General features: G+C 42.0%; 1 protein-coding gene across 1 annotated transcript in view; it reads right to left on the bottom strand.

The window, feature by feature from the left end:
• The window catches only part of TBX4 (T-box transcription factor 4), a 51,676-nt gene that overhangs the window by 19,980 nt on the left and 12,637 nt on the right, over window positions 1-19,059 (bottom strand). Inside the window, exons 4-5 of the mRNA XM_051994114.1 lie at window positions 11,492-11,611; window positions 8,784-8,931 (exon numbers count right to left, since the gene is read on the bottom strand). Coding sequence (XP_051850074.1) covers window positions 8,784-8,931; window positions 11,492-11,611 — 268 coding nt within the window. The remainder of the gene's footprint in view (window positions 1-8,783; window positions 8,932-11,491; window positions 11,612-19,059) is intronic.

Raw genomic sequence — 19,059 nt, 5'->3', positions numbered from 1 at the left:
CCATCAGTTGAAGAGGTTTGGAGGTAAAGATGAAGAGACTCAGGATCAGCAACATTTAAATTTCAAATTAAATACAGCATGGATCTTCATTATGACTTCCTTGGGGTGAAGAGATTTAATTGGGCTGTTTTTTAATTATCCATCCCACAAGACCCTTCCTGCAAAGAATCAATGTCTTTTTTTCCATAAAACATCCTGAAAAGCTGACCTTCTCAGGTCATTCATCTCTTCCTCCCTGTCTAGCTCCCTGGTCCCATTTGAAGGCTAGTTCACCCACCCTGTTGTCCTAGACCTCAGCCAACAGGAACTCTCATGTCTTTAGAACACCTTTAGCTTTACCTCTGTTTCTCTGCTACAGAAAGCAATTGCTTGTACATTTCTGGGTCCACCTGTATAAACACACCAGACCCACACAAACAGTGCATCCATCCAGACACTGCCCACCTAAGTTTCCCTAGCACAAAAACAGCTTTGAAATTCTATTTCTATTACTTTCCATTGGGTAAAATGTCCCTCCTACAAACATACAGCCAACCAGCGTGGGACTATGCAATAGGCCTGGGGTATAGTGTAGAGGGCACTGAGTTTGGAGTTAAGGAGATCTGGGTTTAGATCTTGACATTATGGTCACATGCTATTTTTTAGTTGTGTCTGACTCCTGATCCCATTTGGAGTTAAAGATACTAGAGTCGCTCGCCATTTCCTTCTTCAGCTCAATTTACAAATAAGGAAACTGAAGCAAACAGGCTTACGTGACTTGCCCAGGGTCACACAACTACTAAGTTTCTAAGGCCAGAATTGAACTCATGAAGATGAATCCTGACCCCAGCCCCAGCAATCATCTGCTGAACCACCTTGCTGTCCTTGGCAGGATGACTATAGATAAACTGCTCTTGAGTCTCATTTTCCTTCTATAAAATGTATGGAGTTAGACAAAAGAGTCTCAAGAGATCTTTTTCCAACTCTAAAGCAGGGAGACAATTCAGAGAGCATTGCTTGGGGTCAGTGGCTTTTGGGTGAATTCAGATCCGACCTACTTGGGTGATCTTAGGTCTCAGTTTTCTCCATCTCAAAAATGAAGGAGTTGGGCCAGGTTGCCTCTAATGTCACTTCCAACTCTAAACCCTTTAGTTTAGCGTAATTTGTTTTCCTCGCACTTCCAGACATGTCAACTTGTGGGGAGAGTTAGAGCTGCTCAGTGCTTGGGGACATCTGGAGATCTATTACTGGATGGTCAGCTCCAGAGGGAGGCTCTCTCCTGGATCACTTAATGGGGCAAATACCCTTGTTCTTCCTGCCTCAAAATAACATTTCCCCATTCATATGTCATAATTGTTCAGCTACTTCCCAAACTGATGGGAACTGCTTTAGTTTTCATTTCTTTGCTACAATAGAAAATGCTTTGTTATATATATACATATATAATTTTTAGAATTAACCTGAATAACAAAGCTAATCCTAAGGCCAGTTGAACTTTCCAGTGTACCATGAGGAGAAGATACTTGGTATGTCCCACTGACATAGCAAATTCTATCACCAAAAAGATGCCATAACCATAGGATAAGTGAGAACCTAAAGCAGGGCTATCCAATGGGAATCTTCACCAAAAGGGCTTAGTAGTGCCCCCATGGATCAATCTGTCCTTCTGTATTAACCCATCCAGATCTGACTTCCTTTCCAGTCAGTATGAACCTATTTAAATTGTTGTTGTTTATCCTTCGTTTTTGAAAAACAATAACGTCATGGGTGATGTCTTGATTTAGGCATAAATTGGGTTTATGTGAGAAGAGTTGCACAGTTGTCAGTGTCATGATCTCTTCCAGAGTCAGTTAGATTGTAAGTCCCTTGAGGGCAGGGACTATCTTTTCCCTCTTTTGGTATCCCCACTGATTAGCACAACGCCTGGTATATTGTAAGAGCTTCATAATTCATAAATTCATGTTTATTGAATGAATGTGGTATTGTTTGCTTCTGTCTTTGTATTCTCCAGGCTAAGCATTGTGCCTAAGGCTCAGCAGGAACTTAATAAATGCTTTCTAGGTGAATCACCCAGGCGGTACAATGGATGCTCCAATGCTAAAAATGCTAAACCAAAGATCTGAAATTGGAACCCTGCCTCAGCTACTGGCTGTGTGATGCTGGATGACTTAGGAGTTCTGTGACCTTTTCTAGCCTGTTTCCTCATTGGTAAAATGGGGATAATATAAGCACCTACCTCACAAAGTTGTTGTGAATATCAAATAAGAAACCCATGTAAAATGTTTCGAAAACCTTAAAGTGCTAAATAAAGGCTAGTTATTATATTGCTATTATTATAAATGATATCCCCAAAGTATGGTCCAAGGAACTTTCCTATTAGTCCAAAAAAATGGTTATTCACAAAACTAACATAAAAAATTGTCCAAGAGGCAAGAGAAGGTGGGGAGAGCAGTGAGGAAGATCTGATAGGCATGAAGACAAGCAGGGCAGGAGTGGGGTAAGATAAAAAAAACCTGTATTTCTGGAGTGAAGACCAACCTCCTTTCCCCTATCAGAAGTGTAATTTTTTTTACTCACTGCAATTTCTAGGCCTTCTCCAATATACAAATGGTATAATTTGAATTGTTCCACTACTCATTATTCTAGAAGGGAGAAAAGGTAGGAAAAATGAGGATATTACCCTCTACCTCCTTCCTTGGGAAAAAAGAAAGAAAGAAAGAAAGAAAGAGAAGGGAGGGGGAGGGAGGGAAGAAGGGAAGGAGGGAGGGAGGGAGGAAGAGAAGAAGGAAGGAAGAAAGAAAGAGAAAGAAAGAAAGAGAAGAAGGAAGGAAGAAAGAAGGAAGAGAAGGGAAAAGGAAGAAAGGAAGGAAGGGGGAAGGAAGGAAGGAAAAGAGAAAGAAAGAAAAGAAAAAGAGAAGAAGGAAGGAAGGAAGGAAAGAAGAGAGAGAAAGAAGGAAGAGAGAGAAAAAAAGAGAAAGGAAAGAAAAAAGGAAGGAAGGAAGGAAGAAAGAAGGAAGGAAGGAAGGAAGGAAGGAAGGAAGGAAGGAAGGAAAAGAGAAAGAAAGAAAAGAAAAAGAGAAAGAAAGAAAGAAGGAAGAAAGAAAGAGAAAGAAAGAAGGAAGAGAGAGAAAAAAAGAGAAAGGAAAGAAAAAAGGAAGGAAGGAAGGAAAGAAAAGAGGCAGGAGAGAGGAAGAAAGAAAGGGAGAGCAGGAGGAAGAAAGAAAGAGAAAGAAATGAAGGGAAGAAGAAAGAAAGAAAGAGAGAATGAAAGAAAAGAAAATTCCAGCCGAGTTGACGGTTTTACTGGGAAACATGATTAAAAGCTGCTGCAGACAAATCCCTCTCTGGAGCCTCCAGGTCCATTTTTAAACCTTATTAGAGTTTTGTTCCCTTCTCAGTTTTGGCAGGATCAGACTCCTCCCATCCTGCCTTTTTAGTTCTTACCCAAATGGTACCCTCCCCTCTGGGGGTTTGTGGATTACTGAGGCGCCTGCGTATGTATACATGTGTATGAGAGACCCTGAAAGAGAAGAACCCAAAGTAGACAGAGATATCCCAGAAGCAGATTGCAGGACCATCTACTCCATCCGTTTCCTTTTACAGAAAAGGAAATGAGTCCCAAGAGAGGTTAATTGAGTTGCCTCAGGTCACACATGTGGCAAATAGCAGAGACATTATTTGAACCCAGGCCCTCGGAATCCAAATCCTTCAGAGTTGAAAGAAACCTCAATGGCCATCTAGTCCAACTCATACATGAAAGGAATCATGATGTCATAATGAAAGTTAGTCTCTGCTTTCAGTGATGGGAAAGCCAACAGATTTCGAGAAGCAATACAATTCTACTTTAAGATATTGCTAAAGGTTAGGAAGTTTTTCCTGACATGGTGCCTGAATTTCCCTCTCTTCAGCTTTTACTCTGTGCTTCTTCCTGGTTCTGCCCACTTGGCCAAACAGAATTAATATGGTCCTTCCACCCTTTTCCACTAAACAGCCATGAATTGGCATTGGTTCACAAACAGAACCTTTTGTAGTTGTTCGGCCTAAGGTGCAAGAAACTGAGGGGAAGAAGGGAAGAAGACTCAGGAATGAAAAGGATCTCCACTTTACCTCTGGTTTAAAACACCAGGAGCCCCAGTCCCTTTGAATAAAAAAATCTTGGAACCAAAGGTCGATAGGATTTGGCTGAAAATCCAAGTCTGATGAGATTAAGGATTCTTAGCCTGGGGTTTACAGACTCCCCTTCCAGGAAGGATCCATGGAAAGATTTCACCTTGGGGGAAATTTTACATCTTTACTTTCACTAATCACTAATTGAAATTTAGCATTTCATCTGATTTTTTAAAAAATATTATTCTCAGGAGGCGTCCATAGATTGGTCCAAGCTGTCAAAGGAGTCCATGACACACAAAAATTACAAACCCCTGAATAAACACTCCTCTTAATGAGGAAAATCTTCAGGTAAATTAACAGCTTATTCCCCTTATGACTCAAATACATTAAACATTAAATTCATAATCAAAAAGCATTTATTAATACTGCCTATTTTATAGAATGAAAAGTGATCCAAGGTCTTGCCATCGAGGAACTCATATTTCATTGAGTAATATAATTTAAAAATAAAGCAAAAGCAGAAAGGGATAAGGGTTAAAAAAAAAAAAGATATTGTGCTAGCATGACAAAATACAGACAGAAAAAGAGATAGATTACAACTTGGTCTTCATGGAACTTCAAGGAATCTTAAAAATTTCTTAGTCCTCCTTCTTCAACAGAGGTAGCTCATGAAGAAAAGAGGATTTAAAGGAGGAAAATATTCCCAGCTAAGGGATGGTCTGTTCCTATGTCCTAAAGATAACAAAGAAGGCAAGGTGAGATGGAGAAAACAATTAGAAGACCTGTTTGACTCAAACGTAAGTAAGCTGAGTAAAGGATCAATGTGAACTGATGTTGCTAAGGTTGGTTGGAACCAGACTAGATGGTCTTAAATGCCAAGCTAAGGGTCATATGTTCTGTTCTATAGACAACAAGGGGTCAACAAAGGGTTTTTGAACAAAGGAATGACATGGTCACACCCATGCCTTAGGAAAATTATTTGAAAGTTTGAGAAGAAAAACAGCTTTCAGTTGCAGAGAAGATGTCACCCTGCATTGATAGAGGAAGTTTCCTGTACCTTCTCTATCCCATAGAAATCACAGTTTTGGTCCCTACTGGCATCTCATGTGAAGGATGGATTGGAAAGAAAAAATACCAGTGACCAAGAATTTGTAGGAGGTTGTGGCCAGTCCAAAACAGTCTCTGAGGGCCTAGGGTGGGAGTAGTGGGAGCAGAGAGGTATTATCCAAGAGAATCAACAAGACTCAGCAAATCACTTGCCACAATGACTTTGCAAGGGTGGAAGAAGGGAAGTGTCAGAGATGATTCACAGATTTCTGATGCTATAGCAGGAAGAATGTTAGTACTATCGTAGAAAAAAGGAAGTCATTAAAAGGGGGGAAGGATGAATTCATTCTGGGATACGCTTTGCTTCAAATGACAATGGACAGTCGTCCAGGTGATATCTGGTAGGCAGATGGACATACAGGGTCAGAAAGAGAGAGGAAAGATCGGGGCTTAGACACCTCATCCAGAGGTGGAAATTGATAGTATGTAAGTGGAAGTCTACAATGGAGAAAAACAGTGTGGAGAGAGGACAGATGATAGCCAAAGATGGAGTCTACAGGGACATCTACACTTCAAGGGCAGGAGGAGGGAGATGGACCATTGGAGGAGAATGAGGGAAAGCTGTCACATAGACCAAAAAGGAGCCAAGATCATGGAAGTAAAGGGGAAAAGATGGCATCAAGATGTCGTTAAAGTTTATCAATTTGAGTTTATTTGGAACATCATTGCTGTCTTTCCACTTAACTTTAAATCAACAAATGTTTTTTACGTACCTACTACATACTAGTCATTGTATCCTAGGTTTGAGGGATACAAAGACCCTGCCCTCAAGTTTATATTAGTAAGCAAGTTCATATATAAATATATAGAAAGCAAATGGGAGGGTGTGAGCCTTTAACTTAGTTGGTATAGGGAACTCGGGATGAGGAAGCGCCATCTCAGGACACGATTGCACCTCCTGGTCTTAGACATCTCTCTGGGACGCTACAAAGTTCGGTGACATGTCCTGACATCCCATCGCCAGGATGTGCCGGGTAGCATCTGAACCTGGGACTTCCTGACGCGGATGCCCAGCTCTCTCACCACTCTGCCTTGTTATTTCTCATATAAAAGAGACACAACATAAAATAAGGATTTGGGAAATGATATGGCCTCAGAGCTGGAAAATCTTGAGTTCACCTCTGGCTTTGAGCGGAACCTCTTGGAGCTGTAAGCACCTCCTTAAGAGTCCACATTTCAGAGAGAAAAGCTACCCTTGTGGAGAAGAGGGATCTTGCGTTTATTTATCTTTGCCACCACAGACACACACGCAAAGCCAAGCTTCCAGTAGAGGCTGGAGAAATGTCTGTAAGATCCAGTTGGATCCCATTTGTCAGATATGCCCTTGTACACATGGGGCCCCACTCTAGCAAAGCCCAAGAGATAAACTCACAAAAAGTGGCTGCGTACAGGATTTGATTACTGCGCTACAGAAGGATCTCTCCCATTCCTTTAAATCTCTGTTCCCCAAGTCCTGCTGGATGTTTACAGAATATTACCTCCCCAGGGAGTGCACGCCAGCAGCCCACACAGAGAAATGCAATACTTGGAAGAGCCAGTCAACTGAAGATTCATTTGAAATTAAGATAAAGCCTCTCCGATGTCTCTTGTGGGGAAATTTGAGATATATAACAATTTGGCTAGTTCCAGGAACACATCTGTTGCATAAAACGAGGCACACCTACACTGCCTCTTTCTCCTTTCTCTCTCTCTCTCTCTCTATCTCTCTCTCTCTCTCTCTCTCTTTTTGCCCCCTCCCCCCTCTCTCTACTCTCTGTCTCTCTCTATTTTTCTGTCACTATCTCACTCTCTCTTGATCTCTCTCTTTCTCTGTCTCTTTCTCTGTCTCTCTCTTTTTCTTACACACACACACACACACACTCTCTCTCTCTCTCTCTCTCTCTCTCTCTCTCTCTCTCTCTCGGCAGCATACCACCACACTGGGTTCATTTCTTCTATTCTCAATATCCACAAAACTGCCAGGACAGACCAGGGGCCCTCCGTGCCGTGGCAGATAACCGCGTACTCCCCAGTCCTACATCTGCAATACACATGAATTAAGATTTTCCAAATAAAATGCTCCTTTTTTTAATGGGCCTGCCAGAGCCAGATTGGAAAATAATGAGCTTATGCAACCTGCGAGGGGCGGGTCCCTGGACTGAAGGGGGCCCAGAGGCAGCATCTCTGGGGCCAAAGAGCTCCACCCCACAGAACCCCGGGCCCTGGAAATACCAGGCACTCAACTGGAGGCATGAGATCCATCCCCTTCCCTCCTCCCATGCCCCATCATCCATTTGCAGACTACAGTCTATTCTTGATTATGCATCAGGATAGGAGAGCAGTAGTACAGAAAATCCCAAATGGCGGATAATCCAAAAGTCACTCCCTCTGGCTTGGGCACCTATTAGCTGATTTTTCCCACTAATAATAAAGAATGATTTGCCAGTTATATTTGGCAATGTCTAACTGACCTAGCTAATATGAATTCCCTGGCTGGAGGAGGAGAAGAGAAAGCACAAGAACTGTTTTCATGATGAAATCTGTCTCAAAGAATTCATATGAAGCATAAGCCACATATATTCCAAAAAAGATCAAAGACAGAAAGTTCTTATAGACACCAAAATATTCATAGTGACACTTTTTGCTCTAGCAAAGAACAAGAAGTAAAACAAATACCCATTTCCTAGGGAATGGCTAATGGAATTGGGGCACGTGAATGTGACAAAACATCACTGCACAATAAAAAAAATGATGACTTTAAAGAACATAGAGATGCATGAGGTTTCTATGAACAAAATAAAGTAACCAGAAGATAGAAAACAATAGATAGAATTACTGCAACTATGTCAATAGAATAAACAAGAAAACAAAACTATAATTTAATGACCAAGCTCCCCTAAGGGAAGAGTTGAGAAAATGCATTTCCTTTGAAAACTATAGGAAAGGTGGAGTGGAAGTGCTGTGGATGTGGAGTATTTCATATACGATAAAGCATTGGTTGGTTTTGCTAAACTGCTTTTTTTCCTTTCCATTCCTAGTCTCTGTTATAAAGAATGGCTTACTAGATAGGAGAGGGAGGAGAGATGTATTTGAAAATAAAGTTAATAGAAAAACAAAAGAGATTGACTCAATTTACAAAAGAAGGTTATACATTAGGACAATTAAACAACACATTTGAACAAATCTTTCTTGTTTTCTAAAGCCCTATGAAATGTATAAAGCAAATGTCTCTCATTTTGCAAATGGGAAAACTAAGACACTAAATGGTTCAAAGACTACTTAAGATCTCACAGAAAAGTTAACTGAAAAGACATCTGGTAAACTCACTCTCTCACTTGCTTTTTCCCTCTCCCTTGAAAATATCATTTTATTTCCCTGACAAACCCAGGATGGTATTCCATCAGATCCTCAAGCTTGTTTGTTGGGTGGATATATTGCATATCAAGAAAATTAATGAAAAAAAGATCCCATCTTCCTTAATAATGAAAGAGAGAGAATAAAAGTCTAGAGAATGGCATGCCGATGCCCATCCCAATGAACTCCCACCCCTACCTCCCAGTGCCCAAATAGTTAACTGCCACCAGTCAAGGGGAGACCCTGTCTCTTACATGCCCAAAAGGGTCCAGGTGGTTGTTGGTCAGTTTCAGCTTCTGGAAGGAGACCAGCTGCCGCATCCAGTGTGCCCCCGTAGCTGGAGAGTCTGGATGCACGTACAGTCTTCCTGGCATCGCAGGCTCTGCCTTTCCTGCCACCATCCTGCCAACACAGCAGTCCCCACATTAGGGATCCCCTGCCCTGAGTTAACTATTGGGTACCAGGAAACCCCAGAAGGGACCCTGCTCCTAACCCACCTTGAACAAAACCAGTCAGTCAATAAAGTATTTAGTAAGCACCCACTACATGCCAGAACTGTGCCCTCAAAAAACTCACAATCTAATGAATCAGGCTCATGAATTGCTTCTCAGAAACTTGTCCTATCTGGGCTTTTGCCCATCTAATACTTTACTATACATTTTTCTCCCAAGTAGAGAAAAGAGGAGGTCTATGGAATTGATTTCCTGCATTGACACACGATTGTTACTGATGTCCAAAGCTAGTGATAATTCATTCTACAAAGCTTACAGGGGAATAAAAAAAGTTTCCACAGATTCATCCTCCAAGCTGGTCTGTGGTTGGTACTTGAATCTAGACCCAAGAACTAACTCAGAATCAGCTGGTTATAAGAGGACAGTGCCGAAAGAGGCTTTGAGAGATCAGCTCATCCATTCCCCTTTTTTCTGGAAGGGAAAAAACTAAGGTCCAGAAGAGTTAAATGACTTTGCCACAGTTGCATAGGGGAAAAGTAGTAAATGATATCAGGTCTTCTTTCTCTAAACCAAGTGCTTTTTCTATGTCTCTTGCTTATTGAGAACAAAAAGAGAAATACCCTTCTGCCTCCATCAATTCTAACTTCTTCCACTATAGAGTCCTCCACTCTCTTGTTATCACCCGACCACCCATTCTCACAGGCACACCTACACGTGTGATTGCACATAGCAGCTTGCATGTTGACCCCCCCCTTTAGACAGTGAGCTTCTTGAGGACAGGGACCATATTTTTGCTTTTCTTTGTATCACCAATGCTTAGCACAGTGCCTGGCACACAGTAGGTGTTTAATAAATGCTTGTTGATTTGACTTGATTGACAACATGCATGTATGCACAGACAGACACATTTAGACATGTGTGAGTTTGCTCATACACACACACTTTAAAAATTCAATTTGTTTCCTTGGCAAAATCCTTCTGGGAATTCTCTCAAATTCAGGCTGTAAAGCTAGATGAAAACATGCATGGGACAAGTCTAGAAAATGAATGGAATAAATGAGGTATGATGTGGAGAAAAGAGACTGCTAACCTTGCCCTGAGCTCTATTAAATACAGGAAGTGTTAAATCAAATATATCCCCTAACCTGCTTTACCTAAGAGGCTTAAAAGTCAAAATTATGTACCAGATACTTAATTAGACCCTCACTCATCCTGGCTGAGTGGGCTAGTGGCAACTTTAAAATATTCCACAATTGACCTTAATTATCCTCATCCGTAAAATGGATGTTCAGTCACCTCGGACTCTTCAGGATCCCATTTGGGGTTTTCTTGCAAAGATACTGGAGTGATTTACCATTTCCTTCTCCAGCTCATTTTACAGATGAGGAAACTGAGGGAAACAGGATTAAGTGACTTGTCCAGGGTCACACAGCTACAAAGTGTCTGAGGCCAGATTTGGACTCAGGAAGACTCCAGGTCCAGTCTCTCTACTGGGCCACCCAGTTGTTCTGGAAAATGGATAGGTTGGACCAGATAGCCTCTGACATCACTTCCAGATCAAAGGACCTGGGATCACTTCTGCTGTGACTCTTACTTTGGACAAGATTCTGCCTCTCTCTGAGCCTGAGATTCCTCTGAATGTGGAGGTATTGAAAGAAAGTGAAAACAAAGGAGTTGCAAAAAGCATCGAATTGGGAAACATGGAACTTGAATCTGAACCCAGGTTTACAACTTATTACTTATCTGGTCTTGGAAAAGCCATGACCTCCTTGGTCCCGAATTTCTTCAGTCATAAAATGCAGAATTTAGACTAAATAACCTCTGACCCTGACAACTCTAGATTTATGACCTCTATCTTCATGATCTTGGCAATCCTTTCCAACTCAAAATCTATCATGCTACAAATACCAACATCCCTACATTTATAGGTAGGGAAACTGAGTCAGAGAAAAGGAGCAGGTCTAAAAGTAGGGCTCTTCCCCACGCGGGTAGATTTTGCTTTGTTTGGGGAAATAAAAAGAGGTGTGAGGAAATAAAGATTGAATGGACAAAACCCAGTATGTGAGTTGTAAATGATGAGATTTCCTAATGAAAGCCATTTCTATCCTTCTCTAAAGTCTTAGGTAACCAGTGTCAGCACCTTATTCCTGGCTTCCTTGCCCTCCCCACATCCTAAAAGCCTTTACCACCTTCCAAGCACTCTTCATTTAACCCTGGATCATATATGATTGTGGGACTTGAAATCTACTGCTAGCCCATAGTAGGCTCGCCCTAGGTCTTTTCCCAGAGAAGCTAAGAGAATAGCTTCCTCTACCTCTCCTTCCCCATCTCTGGTGAACAGACTAGGAGTAAAGAGGCCAAGAGTCAGAGAAAGGAAAGAAGAAGCAAAGAATTCCACGTAATTCAGATAGAGCTGTCAGGAACTCACTATAGATCCTATCAGTGAGGGGAGGAGACAACACAACTGGGATTAGGACTGGATCATACAGAGAGAGTCCCCGGCCTCTTACCATTTGTTATCACAGAATTTATATCGGTGGTCATCTGCTGGGACGATGTCAATCAGCAAAATGTACTTGGTCTTGGGGTTCATGCCTGTGACCTTCACCTTGTAGCTGGGGAACATTCTCCTAGGAGAAAGCCAAAGGGAAACATGTGAGGAGGCAGGCAGAGAGTGGGGAATGGGGACAATGATGAGTGAAGGACTCTAAGAAGAATGAACTAGGAAGGGGAAAAAAAGACCAGGAGGTCTTTGAGAAAAGCATTTATACACGATCCCCCAGGATTACTTGTATGCCCACTTCTCAGAGACAGCTTCTAATGGCAGGGTACAGCCAAATGCTGGAGAAGCACAGAGTCAGGCTGGGAAGGAAGGGATGTCATGGGTCTCAGGCTTATTTGAATTCTGGAGGACTTCTGGAGGACTGAAGTGGGGCAAATGATTTTGAAGTTCCTCTATTAACTCCAGGAAAAGATCTAGGGATCTTTGCTCTTAGGGTCACTGACAATTTGTACATCACACCAATCTTTATTCCTACAGACAGCTTTCAATTGTCTACATGAATGTAAAAAACAATGGCTAACAAGCTGTATGATCCTGGGTAAGTCACTTAAATCCAAATGCTTCCAAAAAAGAAAGAAAGGAAAGAAGGAAGGAAACAAAGAAAATAAGAAAAGAAGGAAGGAAGGAGAGGAAGAGGGAAGGAGGGAAAAAGAAAAAAAGGCAGAAGGAAGGAAGAAAGGAAAGAAGAAAAGAAAGAAGGAAGGAAGAAAGGAAGGAAGGAAGGAAGAAAGGAAAGAAGGAAGGAAGGAAGGAAGGAAGGAAGGAAGGATGGAAGGAAGGAAGGAAGGAAGGATGGAAGGAAGGAAGGAAGGAAGGAAGGAAAGGGAGGAAGAGAAAAAGAAACAGCAGCTAAGTGGGTAATCATTTTTAAGATTCTATTTTAGAATTTCTATTCTGTCAATAAAAAGTTATTAAAAAAATAAAATTAAGTTAAGTTTTTTAAAAAATAGAATTTCTATTCTCTTAAGTCCTATTTAGTTTCACACAGGGGTATGATCCCATCTCAGCTCCCGCCAAACAATAAGTCAGTGATTTATCTGTCTTATAGAGTTTCCAGAGGTAAGGAGAGCGTCTGTGATTTGCCCATGGTCCCTATTGCTAGTATGTGTCAGAGAGAGGATTGGAATTCAGGACTCCAGATTCTAGCTCCAGCCTTCTATCCATATCACCACCTAGTTGCTTTTCATTAAATCACATACATAAATACACAGAAAGATAAAGAGTGAACTTATGAGTTAGTAAGGAAAGGGAATTCCTGGGTAAGGAAACTCCTTCCATCAATGCAGATTAGGATGTTCTCAACAATTTATAGTCTTAATAAGTTGTCTAAGCATGGGGAGATTGACTGATTTGCCCTGGATCACACAGGCAAAATGTGATGAGACTGGTCTTCTGGACTCTGAAACTAACTCTCTAGCCCCTGTCAGGCTGCCATAGAGAGATAGCTAGATGGTAAACGATGAATAGATAAATGAATGGATGGGTAGATAGATAGATAATAGATAGATGATAGATGATGGATAGTTGTTAGATAAAGATGTATATTTAACATATGTTTATGTGACTACTTACAAACACACATCTCTCCCTCCCCCCATACACATGCACACTCTGTTATGGATTGACAAAAAGAACCACCTGTTTCCCAGAGTGTGTCCAGCTGCCTGGACTTTCAAAAACAACACAGAGGGTTGAGCAAGATGGCCCAAGCGTGGTCTTCGGCCAGGGCCTTTGGGGAGACTGCATGGAAGGACTAGAGGGAAAACTGGATGGGGAACAAATAACCTATAAGCACTGAATAAACTTCAGTGTGTGTGGAGAGAGAAGGAAGACGGATAAAATTCCAATTGTAAGCTCAGGAACTTTGAAAACGCCATCTAGGAATTTGTCTCAGATGTCAATCAAAAGCATATATTTTTTAAAACATATGTAGGCTCTTAGCCCACACCCTCATCCCAATGCCCTGAGTGAGAGGAAGTGTGTGGGGGCATCCCTGAAGTCTGTTCAAGCCCAGACACATCCCTGCCTTGGGGATGCACATCAGATGCCCATCTGAAAACCTGCTCCTATTGTGGAAGCATGGTGCACTTATTCACTGATGGACCCCCTAGCCCCATTCCCTCCCTCCCCACTCCCATACTAGGTGAGAATGGCTTTTTAGAGCCTCCTTCAGCCTCCCGTACTCCTCCTCTTGAATGTTCCAGAAGGGGACATTTTTGAGGCTGGCACAATAGAAGCTGTGAGCTCCTCCTCTGGTAGTCGAGGAAAATGGGCTGGGGGTGTGTGTGTGAAGCTGAAGCTGGAGGGAGGAATGGAAGGGACAAGTTGGCTGAATGGAGAGGGGCCGCCGTACCCATTCTGTGAAGGGAAAACAAAGGGATCTCGCCTCCTATTGAGCCACCATTTTATATCCACTTGGGGAGAAGCACACAAAATGGGGTCGGATCCAGCTGTGCTCGGGCCCCAGCCCCCTTCACCAATGCCCTACACACATTCCAGATGTTTCCCGCGTAATTAGTCTGGGCAGCAGCAGTTGGGGGGGGAGTAGGGGGAGGTTGTGCTGAGCCGATGTGCATTCAGGCTCTGAGTTAGGTTGGGGGAGGGAAGCCACCCCTTCCTTCTTTCATTTTCTAATTCCCCAATAGGCACCTGTACAAATATGGAGCCCTTCTTAGGACCTGTTCCTACTTCTGGAAAGTCAGAAGAGAAAAGAGGGAAGTAGGGGAAAATGGCAAGATTTCCTGCCTTCTCTAATACCATATGCTAAGAAGGCCTTTAGAATGACCTGGAAAGATTTGCTGGGAGGAGGTCTGTGAAATGGGTTTGTTGAAGTACAAAGGGTAAAAAAAAATGAGCTAATCCAAAGGTAATCTTTGGAAAAGGCCTGCAGCAGCATCTGTCTAGGTCCCTCCCTCCCTCCGTTCTTCTACACCTCATCTCAGCTGTTAAAGCATCCAGGCTAACTTCACTAAGTGCTTTTTAAAAGGCCTTTAAAGAGCTGGGGCTCCAGCCTGGCCAGCGTACCAGGGCTGGATGTGTCTGCCTTCAGAGTGTCCTGTGACTAGGGCCCCTTCAATAAATACATGGAGCCACCAGGACGATAACGTATACACATGAAATTCTTGACTGATAACAGCTCCTGAGAGGTGTTGCCAGAGTCTGGAGCTCAGGGGATGGAGGCGTTCCCTGGGCTCTCCCCTTCTACCTCAATCCCTCTCTTCCTGCATCCCCATTGTCCCAGGCTTAGTGGGCCAGCCTTGCCAATGTCCCCTTCTGGAACATCCGGGAGGAGGAGGAGGAAGGGAGGCTGACGAAGGATCTAAAAAGTCATACTCATGTAGTGTGGGAATGGGGAGGGAGGGAATGGGGGTAGGGGGTCTATCAGTGAATAAGTACATTATGCTTCCACAAGAGAAAGAAAGAGATTTTTTATTGTCCTCATAGAATCTAATCAATAAAACAACTTGATATCTCTTCACATATCTCTGCGATGGGGAAGCAATGGAAGAAGAGGAATTCAGTATGGGAGAAAGTATCCTTCCCAGGAGCACAGTCAAGGTCAAGAGCCTCCCTTCTACTTTCTGCCAGTTTTTCTTTTTCTTTTTCTTTTTTGATTGAGGAATACGATTCCTAATAACCAAAGAGATGCCCAGCAGTGGGGTCCCTGTGAGCAGGAATTGCTTTAGACAGGTTAACTACATTACTCTGGATTTGGTAGCTAAATCAGACAAACTCTCTCCCAGGTGCCTTCCCATTCTTGCTTTGACTTAGGTGGGAAAATGGTACTGTTCAAAAGGGGCATAATTCCTGTGCATGCCTGCCTCTCCTTGTCCAGATTTTATTTTGGATAACATTGTAGTTAGAGGAAATTTATCAGACATGAAGATTTAAGGAAGCCTGATGTACCTTCAAATGTGAGAAGTTAAGGTTTCCTGAAGTTGGAATTTGAATCCCAATTTTTCCTTGATCTTGTACAGATCACTTCATGTTTCTGGGCCTATAGAAGGTTATCTAGAAGTTTCACTAGACTTCCAAAGGGGTTCCTAACAAAAAAAATTAAGATCCCCTGTCTTAGATAATTTCTTTTCTTTTTGCCTCACTAGCTTCTCCTTCCTTCCTTTTTCTTCCCTCCCTTTCTCCCGCCTTCCTTCCTTCTTCTTCTCTGTCCCTCTCTCTCTTTCTGTGTTTGTTTCTTTTTTTTTTTAAATAACTTTTTATTGACAGAATCCATGCCAGGGTAATTTTTTACAGCATTATCCCCTGCACTCACTTCTGTTCCGATTTTTCCCTTCCCTCCCTCCACCCCTTCCCCCAGATGGCAAGCAGTCCTTTACATGTTAAATAGGTTTCTGTGTTTGTTTCTTTCAATTTTTCTCCACATAAAAGTTATACTGAGGGCAGCTAAATGATGCTATGGATAGAGTGCTGACCCCAAAGTCAGGAGGACCTGAGTTCAAATCCAGCCTCAGACACTTAATATTTCCTAAGTAGGTGACGCTGGGCAAATCACTTAATCCCAATTGCCTCAAAAAAAAAAAAAAGTTATACTAGATAATCTTCCAACTCTTGATCTTGGACAAATCATTTTTTCCTGAGTTTCAGTTTCCACATCTATAAAATTAAGGGTTTAGACTAGATAATCTCCATGTCTATTTCAACTTTAAATTCCATAATCTAGAATAATCTACTAGCTTCCCTCCAGTGAAGGAGAGCTAATTATCAGATTGTAAAGGATCTTATTTCCACTTAATTCCAATACCTTGGCTTCTGATTCCATTTTGTCTCACCATTCCCTGTCCCAGTAGCTGATTAAACAAATTACTGTTCCCACAGGCTATAAGGGGCTGCTTGGTGGAGTACGATGTGGAAAAGTAAGGAGAAAATATATTAGTTGGAATCAGAAGGTAAGAAAAATAAGGGCCAAACCATTCCAGGGACTTCCTAATCCCCTAAAGTTAAGGCTATGAATTTCTGGGAAGCTATCCTGTTTGTCTCAGTTTCCTCACCTGTAAAATGAGCTGGAGAAGGAAATGGCAAACCACTCCAGTATCTTTGCCAAGAAAACTCCTAAAAGGAAGTCCCAAAAAGTCATACATGATTGAAAAAGGACTAAACAACAACTAGGAGCTATATTCTAGAATTTCTTTCTGGGCTTTAAGTCGCAGAACAAATCACTGACTGGCATATTTTGGGAGCAATCTGACTCTGCTGAGGAAAACATTTAAAGGTGGTAGAAAGAATTGAGTTCTCCTCTATTCTTTCATCAATCTTGAGCAAAGAACTTTCCTACTTTAAACTGTCAGATGAGGATAATACTCATGCTACCTGTTTCATAGCGCTACTTTGATGCCCAAAGATCATTTATGTCTCATGAGATGCACCCAAATTTCCTAGCCCAAGAAGAGATGAACAGCAAGCCAATTGTCTCAGGATAAGGAAAAGGAGAAAGGAGAGTAAATCATTCAGCAGATGTTTTAACAGGAAGAAAACTGGTGGGTTTTTCTCTTCAATGGACCCAGGCTCAAGAAAAAGCTCCTCCTCTTTCCCAAGGCCCCTTCCATCTGGGCAGATGGAGTACTTCCCTCTGCACCATCACTGAAACTGCTCAGTCAGGAGCATAAACAAGCGAATCCAGGCCCAGGGAGGAGATGAAAGCTGGTCTCTCTCCTCTGATCACCAAACAGGCTCCTAAGATGAGTGAGAAGTGCTGACGAGCTCAGGGGCCTTTATCTATTTCATGTTCACAAATGGTTTTAGAATGACCTGCTAAAATAAGCTTCCTGGAGGCCTCCATGGCAGGAACTGAAGGGGAGAAGATTTCAGTGGGTATTTGGGCAATACACTTCACAAATGCAAGTGGAAAAGGCCACTTTGTATAATGAAGCTGCCAGAGGGCAAGAGGGCTAGGATTCTCTTGACCCCTTAGGCAGAGCTGGGGGAAATTGATGATAACATGGTTGTTGAAGAGCATTTAGAAAAGCACAGAATCCTAGAGTGCTAAGGAACTTCAGATATCATCTGATATAACTCCCAACTGGAGAGGTAAAGATTAAGAGAGTCAGAAAAAGAAGAAGTAAGACAGAGAGAGACAGAGGCAGAGAGAAAAGAAGGAAGAAAGGAAGAAAGGAAGAATTGGAGGGAAGGAGGGAAAGAAGGAATGGAGGGAGGGAGGGATGAAGGAAGGAAGGAGCAAAGAAAGGAAGGAAGGAAGGAAGAAGGGAGGGAGGGAAGGAAAGAAGAAAGGAGGAAAGGAAGGAGGAATCGAAGGAAGAAGGGAAGGAGGGAGGGAAAAGAAGGAAGGAAGGAACAAGGAAAGGAGGGAAGGAAGAGGAGAGAGAGAAAGGAAGGAAAGAAAAGCCAGAGAGAAAGAAAGAAGAAAAAAGAAAATAAATTATCTAAGACAAGGTTTTTTAACCTTTTTATGTTAGGGAGCCTTTTGGAAGTCTGGTGAAGCCTATTCAGAATAAATACTGAACTCTTTTAGGTGAAATCTTTTCAGAATAATTTTTTAACTTAAAATGAAAGGAAATGTGAAATTCTGGTTAGTCAAAATAAAGGTATATTTTTCCCTTTTCCTCTCCCCAATACCCATGGAAATCTATGAAGTCCATGGTCTCCAGGATAAAAACCCTTGCTTTAAGACACTTTTCACTATTATTGACAAATCCATTTTACTCCATCTCCCAGAATCTCCCAGATTCTCCTTTTTCCTTATCCTGCCAGCTAATATCCCCATCTAAGTGCCCAGGGAGATCCCACTAACCACAAAACTTTCATTTTCAACCTTTTCTTTCAGAAATAACTCAGCTGTGAAAACAATAACTTGTCAGGTTGCTAGAATCTGAAAATAACCACACTAGTTGGGATTTGAAGTAGGTGAGCTTATGAAAGGTGAAGTTCTATTTATATAGCATTTTAAAGTTTACTAGGCATTTTACATAAACGATCTCATTTCAGCCTCAAAATACCGGGAGGTAAATACTACACTTATTACTGTGACACTTATCTTACAGACGAGGAAACTGAGGCAAAAAAAAATGAAACGATTTGGCTAAAGTTATAAAGCAATTGAATAACTTGAACTCGTGAGAACAAGACTGGAATACAAAACAAAATCACACCTTTCCTTTCTCCGTTAGTCTTCCTCGGAATCTTTTTCCAAAGTCAGTATTTCTAATTACGAAGCGAGATTCGAAGAACTAGGGATGGCAGGGGTGAAGATGCCAGGGTTGAGAATAGAAGTGTGGAAGAATAGACAAAGGGGAGCGAACGGAACTGCAACAACTATTGTGTTAAAATAGAACTATTGTGTCTAAGAACAATTGCAAAAATCACTTAATTCATTTTCTCTTTTTTTTCCTCCGAGAAAAATGCTCCCTGATTCCTTGAAATCATTTTAAGGAAATATGTCTCCACCCCCCTCCTACCACCCCCCCACTCCCCCACGCTCGTTGGCAGGGCGAAAGAAAGGGAGTGTGGAATAGATGCTGGGGGGGAGGGCAGGGTAGGGGGATG

The sequence above is a fragment of the Antechinus flavipes genome, chromosome 4 (assembly GCF_016432865.1).
Source record: "Antechinus flavipes isolate AdamAnt ecotype Samford, QLD, Australia chromosome 4, AdamAnt_v2, whole genome shotgun sequence".
In the NCBI taxonomy this organism is placed as follows: Eukaryota; Metazoa; Chordata; class Mammalia; order Dasyuromorphia; family Dasyuridae; genus Antechinus; species Antechinus flavipes.
This window is presented reverse-complemented; position numbering and strand designations above follow the sequence as displayed.